Source organism: Abramis brama, assembly GCF_963993115.1.
Source record: "Abramis brama genome assembly, chromosome: 22".
NCBI classification, from domain to species: domain Eukaryota; kingdom Metazoa; phylum Chordata; class Actinopteri; order Cypriniformes; family Leuciscidae; genus Abramis; species Abramis brama.
In genome coordinates this window covers 21,278,605-21,292,343 of record NC_139984.1, presented here as the reverse complement: position 1 = coordinate 21,292,343, position 13,739 = coordinate 21,278,605, and the positions used below count along the sequence as shown (strand labels likewise).

Here is a 13,739-nt window from a genome sequence, read left to right as displayed (position 1 = left end):
AGAAGTCGTCTTGTTCACTGACTAATCCACTTTAACCAGGAAAAATCCATGCAGGACTTGCAATTTCTAGTCACTTGCATACTAAAACAAGTCAGACAGTGCATGCTAATAAACAACGTGACCATGCTAATCAGTGGGCACAAGTCCTGTCTCTTTTCAATGGGACATCAGAAATGGTTTTCAGCCTGTATGGCATGTTCTTCTCAATGAACACAGCTGCAAAAATCTACAACAAGCTTCTTTGTTCAGCTCATTTTAGTCAAAGACATGTTTTTTCCTGAGGTAAAAACTCAGCTTCCTGTTTCTGTCAGAGCCAAGCAATTTTCAAAAAAGATAACACAAACTCTTAGCTCGGGTCAGAAACAATTCTTGAGTTATGTCTCTTCAGACTGTTTGCTTCCATCCTTTACTTCCTCCCCCTCTATTTTTCTATCCTTGCTCTTATTTTCTAAGTCCAATTTTTTTTTTTTTTGTCTTTCTAGAAGCAAGTTCAGTGTGATGCTAATAGCAATCACTTTGAAATGTGCTGTCTTCACTGTAAGCTTCTGCTGATGCTTGATTTTATAAAATCAATGCATGGTGCCATTACGTCCAAGATTTCTGTTTTAAGTTTATTGATTCTCTAAGTGGGTCTATGAATGATACATATGCATACATGAAGACACCCTATTTAGCAATCAAGTGTTTTCATTCAGATATCAGTGGGGAACTGTTTCAGCTACATAGTCATGGTCACCTTAATAGTGTCTGAGCAGATGATTGTCATGCGTCTCGAAACTTGGTGCTCATTAGGAAGGAGAGAAGAGACGTCATATGGTGGATTCCTGCTGGGCTTGTAAATAATAGCCATCTATAGCTGCAGTGAGGAAAAGAAACAGCTTTCACTGCTGTGTAATTACCAGAATGATGGTTTGGCTAAAAAAGCAATGTGATTACATTCTGCTGGTCATTGGAAAGATGGCTACACCACTGGGGAAATGATGGAAGTGGTTGAGTTTTTGTAATACTGATGCATATAAATATAAAAAAGAAAAGAAAAAAGTAAGATTTGAGCATGAAGGATGATAAATTGGGTGAACAATTTAATAAATTTACAATGAATCAAGACATATGTAAGACCCTATCATACACCTGGCGCAATGAAGCGGCAGGCACGACGAAAGTGTTTTATGCTAGTTTCAGCCCGACGCAGTTATCATTTTCACGTCCTGCGCCACGTTGTTTATATAGCAAATTAATTTGCGTCCATTTGTTCAGTCATGTCTGAAAACAAGGTGTGTTCAGGCACATTGTTGGCGCGGTACAATTTTGAGGCAACTGAAATAGATTGCAGTATTTATTTTATATTTAAAGGGCGCATTAGTAATTTGCACCTATAGGCGGGTGCACAACGCGTGTACACTGCTTATTACACACACAGCAGCACACAAACATGCCAAATATTACAAATAAATGGATTACAATGTAAAAGATTATTATTGTGTCCATAAAGATATGGTGAAATCCAGCTTGTCCCGTAGATGGTCTGCTTGCGTCCTTTAACCTCGTGCACGAGCAGATACATTTCCTCTCTGGAGAAGTCTTTCCGCTCGCAAATTCCGTCATGTAAATAGCAATCCGCCATGGCGCGAGCACAACTGGCTTTTAAAGGGAATGGGTGATGAGAGACTCTGATTGGTTTATTGCATGTTACGCCCAAAACACACCCATTACTCATTAAGAGAATAGGGACAACCCTTTTAGACCATTAATATTTTAAAATTGTAATAATATTTCACAATATTACTGTAATTTTTTAATTAATTAATAATTAATTTTTATCAAATAAATGCAGCCTTGGTGAACGGAGATTTATTTCAAAAATATATATTTTTTTAAATCTTACTGACACCAAACATTTTAAACAGTAGTGCACCACTTACAAAATATATATATGTAAAAACATTATTTAGAAGATGCTATAACCTATATTTTTAAGTTAAGTAAAAGAAACAAAAGACATGGCTCTGACAAAATAAATATCATGGTATTACAATTTGGTAATCATTCAGTACCATGGTATATATACAAATCCTGTGGTACTACCATATGATACCATGAGAGTGCCGTAGTATCACTTTTTAATCACTTTAGGAGTGGCAAAGTCAAATTACTACAGGTTGTGGAAGTTGGTTCCTGGAAGTGAAAGTACTGGACTTTTCCATCCATTACACCTTCACAGACAGGAAAAACCTTTGGAAAACAACTGATATGTGAAGATGATTATCTCTGCACAATCTAGATTGTTTTTCCTATAAACATCAAAACAAAAAGGGTGCATCCAAGTGTTTGGGTATGAGACATGCCTGTGTGTTTCAGACTAAGAGAGACATCTGTATGGTCATGAAAGGGATGTGCGTGACACTGTGAACCAGGCCGATAGCTCTTGCGATCACGTCTGCCCCTTTAACCATGCAGAAAAACAGCACGTCGACAGCCCTCCTGCTCCGTGAGCATTCAGGTTGTATACTTTATTCCCAGGGCTGAATAAACATTTAGCCCTCATCCGAGCGTGATTAAATACTCTTACATAAACCAGTCATTTATACTCCCTTCTATTATAGAGAATAGGACTTAGGTGTCAGAAAGAGGCATATTATCTTCAAGGCAGCAGAGTCAGGCTTGGAAAGTGAAAGAGAGGGAGATGGTGGGAGGAAGTCACATATGGGTTTAAGCGTATCCATCTGCCTACAGCTTTCTCCTAATGTGATTTATATTTAAGAAGGAGAGCCTGATGCTAATGCCCAACATTAAAATTCTATTTGCTGACTTAGAGCAGCACTTGAAATCGACTACATGTAACCACAGGGTACCGTCACTTCGAGACGGTCATCATTGCTAGTGAAAGGAAGTGCACAGCCATTTTCCACTTAAGAGGTGTTTTATTTACTCTTCATGGATGCTTAAAGGTACACTCAGTCATTTTTGTTTGGCCGATACAGCAGTTTACTCATATCATGCAAAAATAATCATTTTCTACATGGTAGAAATGCACTATTCACAGTCAGCCATGATTCATTTATTCTCTGAGCAATATTTTATTGGGGCTTCTGAGATCAAACTAATAATTTTAATCTGGTCATGTGATCTAAACATGATGGCCCACATGATGCCACACACTCTATGTAAAAGTTATTAGGCTCGCACAGTTTGGCACGACTTCAGAATAGTGTTGTCAACAGTAGCATTTTTGCATTGTAGCCACAGACATTTGTAGAGAGTGTGAACGCAATGGTCAATCAGAGGCATTTAAGTTAGTCAGAATCCACTCAATAGTTTGTTCAGCGTGAGCTTTGCATGCTCGCGAATCGTTTTATTGTAACCAAAGTATAAACATAATGCAAATAAGAGATCCACTGAGCAGTATAGACATTTTTAAATTATTACGGGAGCTTTCAGTCAGTAAACTTCATATTAGCTTGATTGATTATAAAGGGAACACTCTTTACTCGGTTTCTGTGTGTTTCTGTGTTTTTAAGCTGCTACACACTGCAAACCGTGGACACGCACACACCTGGAGCAGTGGGCAACCATTTGCTGTGGTGCACAGGGAGCAATTGGGGGTTAGGTGCATTGCTCAAGGGCACCTCAGTTGGTTATTGAGGGTGGAAAAAAGTGCTGTCCATTCACTCCTACCTACATATTCCTGCCGGTACTGAGAATCGAATCCACAACCTTCGGGTTACAAGTCTGACCCTCTAACCATTAGGCCACGACTGCCCCCAAATGGCCCCCAAATGGCCCCCAAATGGCCCCCAAACATTAACAGTGAACCATAAATTTTACTGGTATTAGTAACGATTACTGAAATTTTGGTACTGTAACAACACTATTTCAGAATGATGTCATAGTTTAACTTAGATGATCCTAAGTGAAGGTAGAAAGCACATACTCTGGCTCAGAGGAAGAATATCCATTACATAAGCACTGGAGATTAAACTAGAGGCATCTGAACTATGCCGAGCCCCACAGAGTCGAAACAATGATAAAAGAGCACATGAAGAAAGCTTTAAAGCAGGATATTTAACATAAATTATACAATTTTAGATTCAAAACAGATGGAATATAGCAAGAAGCAATTGTGTACAAGTAATCGCAAGACTTTTTGCTTTGGAGCTCCCATTTATGCAGCCTTAAAGGAATAGTTCACCCAAAATGAAAATTCTGTCATCATTTAGCCTACTCATTTATGTCATTCCAAACCTGTATGAACTACTTTCTTCTGTGTAACACAAGAGAAGAGATTTTGAAGAATGTTCCAAAAACTTACAATGAAATTCAATGGGATCCAAAACAACATTAAACCCCACTGACTTTCATTGTATAAACAAAAAAGAAAGTTTTGGAATGACATGAGGGTAAGTAAATGTTGACAGAATTGTAATTTTATTGAAAAACTACCACAATAGAAACCTCAATGACTGGCTGAAAATCCTGAGAGACGAACCAAAAAAGATAGGAAAGATAGACTGGGGCTGTACTTAGTCAAAGTCTCAGAGTTAAATAGGGGAAGGAATGTTTCTGTGCAGCCCCCAGAGTTTCATCCACCCACGTGCTCCTCCAAAAAAAAAAACTGAACACATGGCACTCTGATATACATGCAAACACGCTGCATCTAATGCATGAACATAAACATGCACACACGCCTTTCTTGCCGCTCGATAATTGTGTGAATGCCTTTGAGAGGGGGAGTGAGATGAAAAGTGTGAGGGGAAGCCGTAACCAGGAGAAGTGACAGACATCTGTTGCTCCAGCTGAGCGCGAGCAGAAGAAAAAGAGGCACAGACAAATCCCTCCCGACACGCATGCAATGCAATACATTCACACTCAGAGAGTAGCGATAAGAAAAAGGTGGGTGAGAATCTGCCAATGCCGATTTGGAAAGCAAAACCCGCTGGAAGAGGATCGTAGAACAAATAAGAAAATCAGAACACCAGCGTGGAAGAAAACCTCCAGGAATAACAGCATTCAACAAAGCACACATGACCAAGAAGTTGCAAATTCAAAGGATAGTAGTAGTTTTCTTATCCTTCATCTCTTTGTAATCTGTGACAAAGTTAAAGTCACTGACCTCTGACCCGGGCATAACAGCAGCCGCATTTTGCCAGGACTTTCCGAAACAAGTGGTGGCAGGCGCAGCCCCGATGGTGGTGGCCCCCCTTCATGGTCTACCCCAGTCACTGACCACAAGATTAGCAGGCATGGGCATGGCACATCACACGCGTTCACGCCGGGGATATCCCTGTTGTGGTAATTCCAAAGAGGTGTGGAGGAATACCTCAAAACAAATCCCAAGAGGAACAAAAGTCCAGCTAGTCTGCTAGGGAATCATTTACTGTCCGGACATCCAGTCTCAGGCTGTCACTGCACAAGCGAGAAGACGAGTCAACAGCAGGCAAAAGCACAGCTCAGTCTCCCTGTTTTTCCTCCCTCCTGCTCTCACTGTCTGCTCAAATGACAGACTGTTAGACTGCCAGAGAGAGAGAGAGAGAGAGAGAGAGAGGAGAGGGGGGTGGGGGGTGGGGGGGGTGTGAGGGGGTGGAGTTAGCAGCTTGACTTGCTGGCTATTCCAGGATTCAGCTCCCACTCCCCCTTTTATCCCCTTCATCATGCGTTTACTCTTCTCATAATTTTCTCTCTGCTCTCCAGTCTTTTCAACCATCTGTCTTGGACTTTTTTAGCACATAACCATTTTAGAAGATCTCAGATGGCTGGTCCAAATTCAAGTCCCTCATGCGTCAGATCCAAGATAAACAAGTTGGAAATACAAATCTGCTTGTGAGCTTAATTGCATGTGGTGATTATTTCAGAAGTACCAGGCTAAAAGGGTATCTCAGACCTGCTGGGACGCGGTACGGGTGTGTTGTGTTTACTGTACACAGGGTTTACAGAATACGAGGGACAAGGTAGCTGTCTTTTGATTAAAGTTACAGGCCTGGGAAGACACAGAGTTTGCTGTGTTGAATTCAGAATATCACATTTCAATGGGTAATGTTTACACATTTTGATCAGTGATCACATGTGTCTGTGTTCATACTTCACAGCGACTGGAGGCAAGATGGCGAGGGTGTGTTTGTGTGCTTGTCACCTCTGATTGGATGTTCTGTTGCAGCGCTGGTGATTTACAATGACATTTCAACACAACCAATATGGGAATGTTATTGAGGTAAAGCTGACATAAGGGCTTTTCCCTCCAGATATAGCAGTAAAGGCCAGTTTAAATCCCAGGTTAAGCAATGTCTTATTTTTTTTTGTTACATTTTATATTATACATTTCACTAATAGTACCGATAATAAATTTCTATGATAATTAGGATTTTTAGAATATTACGAATTGTTTAGTGATACACAATCAATCGTAAACTGCCTCGGTGCCTCAAACTTTCACACGCTGTTAGATTTTAGCAACAAACAAAAAAATCTAAAAAAATTGTCAATCTAAATTGATGAATGACATATATGTTAAGTGAAGACACACAATTTTTTTGCTGTGTGTTTTAGAAGACTTCAGAAAACCTGAGAGAATGTGCAAGGTGACATTTCCACAGATGGACAAGCAGTTATTAAAGGAATAGTTCACCCAAAAATGAATGAATTCTCTCATAACTTACTCACCCTCAAGCCATTTTAGGTGTATATGACTTTTTTCTTTCAGCTGAACACAATCGGAGTTATATTAAATAATAGCCGGGCTCTTCCCAGCTTTGTAATTGCATTGAATAGTGCCCAAATTTTTGAAGCTCCAAAAAGCACATCCGTCCATAATATAAGTAATATACGACTCAAATGGGCTAATACATGCCTTTTGAAGTGAAGTGATGGGTATTTGTAAGAAAAACATCCATATTTAAAACTTTATAAACTATAATCACTGGCTTCCGGCAACGACCGTACATACGTTCATGAGAGTGTTGAGTTCTTGAGGAAGGGTGACCTCTGACCCGACGTATGACGTATTCTCTTATATCAAAAACCTCCGTCATTTTTCTTTAAAACTTCCCATTTTGGACTTCTAATTCATGACCGACTTTTTTTGTTCTGTTCTATCCTCTGTGCTTCCGCGTCAATTCTCACCTAAGCTTATGCTACGCCTACGTCATACGTCCTATGTCATACATCGCGTCAGAGGTCACCCTTACGCCATAACTGATTGTGTTCGGCTAAAAGAAGAAAGTCATATAAACCAAGGATGGCTTGAGGGTGAGTAAATTATTTATGCTGTACTACTTGTCTAATCAATAGCTATGTTTCCATCCAAGTTGCAAATTTATGTTAAAATAAAAAAAATAACCACAACAAATCAGAATATTGAAAGTGCAACTGCCGAAAAAAAACATAAAAAAAATAAAACAACAATGCTAGTAAATCTGCAAAAATGGATAAAACCTGGTTACCATTGATCATATGTTCATGTATAAAATAAAAACTTTAACACATGGTTTACATATGTGTCATGTAAAATCTCTAAACCTGACTACCCAGGATTAATTACTAAAACAAGATGAAAGTAAGAATGATGTAAAATATGGAACAAGATAACCCAGTGTTAAGAATGACCCTGGGGCAAAGGGATAGTCTGTTAAGCAGAAGAAAGAAAGTTGCAAGAAATGTGTAAGTGATGACAATTTGTATTTTTCAGTAAACTATCCCTTTAACAGTTTCAAGTGTGAAAAACCCTATAAAGAGACAAGGCTCATAAGAAAAGTGTGTTTCGGAATGTGACGCTAATGGTAAAGAAGAGCAGGAAATGGAGTGCAGGCCTCTTCTCAAGTACATGAGCAGCTGGGGATTTTGCTGAGTTTGTGTGTGTTGATGGAATTAGTCTCTCTCTAGAGCCCAATTACCCGGTGTCTATTGCGGAAAAGCAGAAAGCCTCCATATAAGTTCGATACAGCCAATGAGAGTGGAGAATTCACTGAAGTAGCGAACAAACCATTACCCCATCCAGCCCTGTTTAAAAGATAAAAAACATCAGGACTGAGACTGCCACATACTGAATATATGCAATGCATGGAAATAAAACAACCTACCTTGTATATAAATTAATGAAGAATTGAATCTGTCTTAACGGGTACCTCTAAATGTCAAAAAATATTGTATCAAAATTGTACAAATCTAGAGAGTAAATGCATTTTCATGCAATTTAACAGTTCAGTTTCAGTCAGATTAGAGCAATAATGTATCTTTTTAAGACACTTTAGTCAGACTGAAATTGTACCAGTTTTAGATAACGTAATGGCTTCGTTCAGCATTATATACGTATGTTAATCAGACCACAATTGGCCTCTTGCAAGAGAGATGGCATGACATTTTTAACCTTCAAATATTTCTTTACACATTGTGTGTCAAACTTGGCCAGTATGTAGCTTGACTATTAAAAAACCTGCTTTGGCTCTATCATAACCATGCATGTAAACATACTGCTAATCAGCCTATCACTGTCCCTCTTGTCACCTCAAATCGGCAACTCTCATTGAAAACAAATGACGTTACTCTGTTACTGCAAATTGCTGTCATCCCCTTAACACCTCCACCAGGTTGCAGTATTGTAAACAGCAACTCATCATGCTGCTGTGTCTGCCTGTGGCATGAATGGCAGAGGATTTTACTCACAAGAACAAAGGAGAACTGCATTTTCTCTCTTCTAATCTATAATCCAACTACAAAGACAAACAGAACAAACAGTATTTTGATTTGGTTAAAAGGAAGACAAATTAAATTGAAACTGAAAAAGCTATTTTAAAGCACACCGTCAGATTCAAAGACTAACGCTGCACGTCAAACAAGCAGTGCTGTCCTTATTTTGTCCCTTCTCATTTCAAGTGTACACTGCTTACTACGCTGAAAGAAAGGGAGTTGCATGGCTATGACAACAATTAGCTCTTATGGTGATGTTTGCATATGATCACAAGTCAAGTTTTCTCTCTTCCTCTCTCTAATCTCGCCATCCTCTTTCACTAACCAGTTTGCTTTTTTCTCTTTGCGAAACTTGATTAAATGAACCATGCCAGGAGTGCAAATTTGGATAAGTTGTTCTGAGCGCTTGTTGTGTTTGCTTTTTCAGTTAAGGTACAGTGTGTTGTTTCTTTAAAGACAAGCAAGCAAATAATTTCAGAGGCAGATACCTCCCTCAAAACCAACATACTGTACAGTATCTGCCTAAACTGGTTGAGGGAAGAATGTATGAACATGAACATCCATGTAATCTTATGATAAATAACAAGCCTCACATGTGTGCTGTACAGAGTGCATTAACATTTCTGATCAGTAGAGGGAGTGTATTCAAAGTGCCTGAGCATTGGGCAAGTACTTACCCCTCTCATGAATCTCTTCACTGATTTGCTGACACTCAAACTTCTGGGAAATACTAAGGTAATGTGCCTAGTATTTTATTGTAAAAGGTACATGTATTGTCTCATTAAATACTATATAATTTCTGACTAAATATAGAATAATGTCATTTCCAGTTAACCAATAGACAAGTTTTTACTGTAGTAGCTTTATATTCTTTTTCTGTTAAAATTACAACGATGTTCAGAAACAGAATGGCAGTTTTCTATGATGAACTAGTCAGCCTGCTATACAATTTTCAGAAATAAATAATATCTCGCATTTGAATATTGTAATCCATCTGCATAGACACATTTTAGAATTCCATGACAACAGGGAAAAATAACTAAAGAGTGATATGAGGTGAAAAGTGTATTTAAACCCATACCTCTCATCTTTATCTCTTACCATTACTCTTCCTCTCCCTCTGTTCTTCCCTCACCCTTTCCTGTTTATTTACTCATTCTCCACACTTCACTGCCTCCATTTATGAGTCTAGTCAGGCACGTACATATTCAACACACGTAAACTCATCTACACTCACTGTATGCACTAGAGCTGTGTGATTATTCGTTAAAAGATTGCGATAGTAAGGCTGCACAACTCGGATTGCACATCTCAAATTGAAGGATCTTTAGAAGGTAGCATTTGTTTCTTTTGAAGGATGCATCAAGTGAATCCTTCGTGTCCTTCAAATCACCCACAATCCTTTGCACACATTACAATTCACAAAAAAGAACTGAAGGAAAACGAGTGAGCGCTGAGCTTGTCTGAATTCATTATGAAATATAAGAAATGTACATTAATCATCAAACACTAAACTGCAAATAATGCAAGTCACTGGGAGACTACAGACGGTTGTCATTCACTGTATTGCATTAATAGAAAGCTAGTTAATATAAAGATTTTTAATACAAAGTTTTTTTTCCAAAATTAAGTTTTAATAGTATTTTCATGCCGTAACCATGGGGGCAGGAATTGTGTGACGTAGCCATGCGCTCTTAGACTTGTCTCATTCTAGCGTTTAATGCTGAAGAGGTGTAATGGTGGCTGTTTCAAAGGAACGAGAGTGGGATCCAGATGCAGCAAACATTTATTCAAACAAACATAATAACAGTAAATCCAGGCAAACGCAGACACGGGCAAGGAAAGCAAACAAAACTGACAACAAGCGCACACATAACATCCATAGAAGGACAACACCAGACAAAGAACATGAGAAACACTTGGGTATATATACACTCAAGGGGAGATTGGCGAACAAGACGCACCTGGGAACAATCATGAACTAATCAACAAGAAAAACTACAAAGGACTACAAAACATGGCACAGAACAGGAAATAACATAAGTCCACACAAGACAAGGGGAACACAAGACAGGAATCATGACAGGAAGACACTAGCCTACAACCCCAACCAGTAGGACTGGACTAGGAAGGACGCAGCCTCATAGGACGCAGCCTTCCACTTGAGAAGCACCTTATATGAGGGAGTCATTGAATCATTCGTTCAAGAGATTTGTTCAAAAACGCTGATTCATCCAGTAATAAAAACAAGTGAAGTCTTTATGAATGAGTCATTGGGCCTTATTTTAACGATCTGAAATGCAAGTATCAAACGCGAAACGCAAGTAACTTTGTGGACGGATCTCGGGCGCTGTTGTTATTATACCGGCGGGATAAATGACTATTGCGCCCAACGCAAATCTAAAATGAGTTGGTCTGAAGTAGCTACATTACTCATAGGTGTGGTTTGGGCATAACGTAAAATAAACCAATCAGAGCGACATCTCATATTCCCTTTAAGAGCAGGCACGCTTGTTCCATGGCGGTTTACTATTATAACGGTGGATTTGCCAGGCGCACACCAGGAGCGATTCACAGCCGAGGAGACATTCTCGTCAGGGCCGTAAAAGACAGAGAAGTGACATTGTATGAGGATGGGAGAAACCCACCCAAATTAGCTTCGGTTAAACAGGCGTATAATAATTTTGGTAAATGTGTAAGCTAGATTTATGCCTATTTTTTCACATCTTCATGGACACCACAATGATTTCCCTCATGTGTAATATTTTTCCTTGTAATTATGTATGGTTTGCAAAAATGGCAACTGCTGCGTCTGTGTGTAGATGAGAAAAGCAGAGTGTATGCGCGTTGTGCACACGCTACATTATAGCCAAGCATGCGCCATTAAAATAGCATCTGAACGCGCCACTGACTTTAGACTAGGTTTTTCCTGGTCTGTGGCGGAATTGTTTTCTGGAACTGCAAAATAGCACCAGGGAACGTTTGCGCCGGAACACGCCTCCTCTTTTCGCTGAACCGCCCCCGGGAGCGCAAGTTCATTCCCTAATTTACCGATGTGCGTCTGTGGAGGGAAAAGTCTGCTGTGCGTCGGGTGCAAAATAGGAATGATACATGCGTCGGTGTACAAAGTCAATTGCGCAGGGTGCAAGATAGGGCCCACTGAATCATTCATTCAAATCGATAAAAAAATGTTTTTTCAAATTAATTAAATAACATGTTATTTTGTTTAGTTGTCTATTCAGAATTGTGGGAGAATCATGATCTCTATTTTAAACAAAATAAAAATCACGATTCTCAATTTATCCAGAATCGTGTATGCACACATGAAGATATATAGCCTAGCGTGCAAAACTGCAAATATAATTTTCAAACTCATTTTCCCGTCATTCATTAATATATCATATTAAAAATATTTTAAAGAAGATATTATCAATGTCAACTCATGTTTGCACACAAAAGTACATAGACATAAAACCTGGATGGACAAATAGCTTATTGTAATGTTGGCTCTGTTTTCCCACTCCCCTCTGACTTGTTTTGCACATACTGATGATGATGATGATGAATTCTGGCATTGCTCACTGCATGCTAATTACACAAACAACAATTCAAGCTTTAACAGCTTTGACAGTGACAGGAACAATGAAAATACTAGTAGTAGTGGGTTCAAGGTCAGCAAGCTTAAATATGTCCCAAGTTCATTTACTTGATGTGTGTAGATGAAAATGAGGTAAACTTCACTACCCCTCTCCGCTTCTCCAACCCATTCTAAATCATACTATGCAATGCCTTGACCATACTGTGCTTTTATTGGATTGTTTAGACATCTCCAATTCTCATTCTTCCTCTTTCTCTTTCTAAAAGCAGGAGCTCCAATTAAGGCCTGCATGAATAGGCAGCAGTTTGTGAGAACAGAGAGACAGTTGGCAGAAAGCCGGCTGGCTGCAGTGAGCTGGTGTTGTATGCTCTGCACTTTGTGTGCTGGTCTGTCTCCTAAACCAGGCCAAGAGATTGGCCAGGACTCTCACAAAAATATATACAAAAATGTGCACACACGCTCACATATTCAGACACAAGGGATGTGCACCATTTCGAACTGAATCGAGAAATTCTGTTCGCAATTTCCACAAAAATAATAAGCAGCAGATAATTCAGCTTTGTTATCACAGAAATCAATGATCAGTCAATCAATCAATCATAATGACACCGTGTTCGTTCATTGGCCAGAGGAGAACTGCCCCAGTAATACTAATGTAATGCGGTTTCAGGTGCATGTTTGTTGAGTAATTTACAATGGCTTCGAACACGGCTCAACCAATCAGAATCAAGAACTGGAACTATCCATTTATAAATATACATTTAAATACATTAAATACATGTAATTCACAGACATCCATAGATACTGCAGGCATGGCATGAAATCACATCTGTATGAAAAAGCTGATGGGAAACTTATCAAGCAATTCCTCCCACAATCCCTCTCGCCAGAACTCCCCATTCCTTGCATACTGTATTTAAACAGATGCACCTCAGCATCCTCAGATCTTATAAATCCACTCGCTAAAATGTCCGAAAGAGGATTTTCAGGATTTTTAAAGATTAGAGTTGAGATATTTAAACGCACAGGTTTATCTAAGGTAAACACAATCCTTCTAACCATATACATGCAATAAAGTTCATTCAACCACAAATTAAGGCAGAGATTATGTAAAGCGTATCTGTTTTAAATTATACTATATACAGAGACCAAACTTCTGCTTCCATTTCCATATAAAGTCAACATGCATTTCCTCTGTCCTTAATCTCATCCTGAGATTTTTGTTCATAAAACATCACAGTGTGGAAATGCCATCTGTGGACCAATTTTGTTCCCTGTTACATAAAGAAGCAGATCATTACATCTGATCTCCGCAGATGCAGACTGCTGTCTCTGTCTGCATGAATTGTGTTCTCTGAACACTGTAGCCAAAAAGACAATGACCCAACATTGTCAGGCTACCCTTTTCTCATCTTCAGATCAAAGACTACCTCACCAGAGCGCTGTTCATCATGAGGATTTGGCT

At 39.1% G+C, this 13,739-nt stretch overlaps 1 protein-coding gene across 3 annotated transcripts in view; it reads right to left on the bottom strand.

Moving 5' to 3' along the window:
* Positions 1 to 13,739, bottom strand: part of arhgef25a (Rho guanine nucleotide exchange factor (GEF) 25a) — a 76,135-nt gene that overhangs the window by 52,098 nt on the left and 10,298 nt on the right. Inside the window, exon 1 of one of the 3 annotated variants that reach the window (XM_084099508.1) lies at positions 5,111 to 5,511. The exons of the other annotated variants lie outside the window; for them this stretch is intronic. Within the exon in view, the coding sequence (XP_083955634.1) occupies positions 5,111 to 5,204 (94 nt within the window). The 5' untranslated portion in view covers positions 5,205 to 5,511. Of the gene's footprint in view, positions 1 to 5,110; positions 5,512 to 13,739 lie in introns of those variants that run through there. 3 annotated transcript variants of the gene reach the window in all.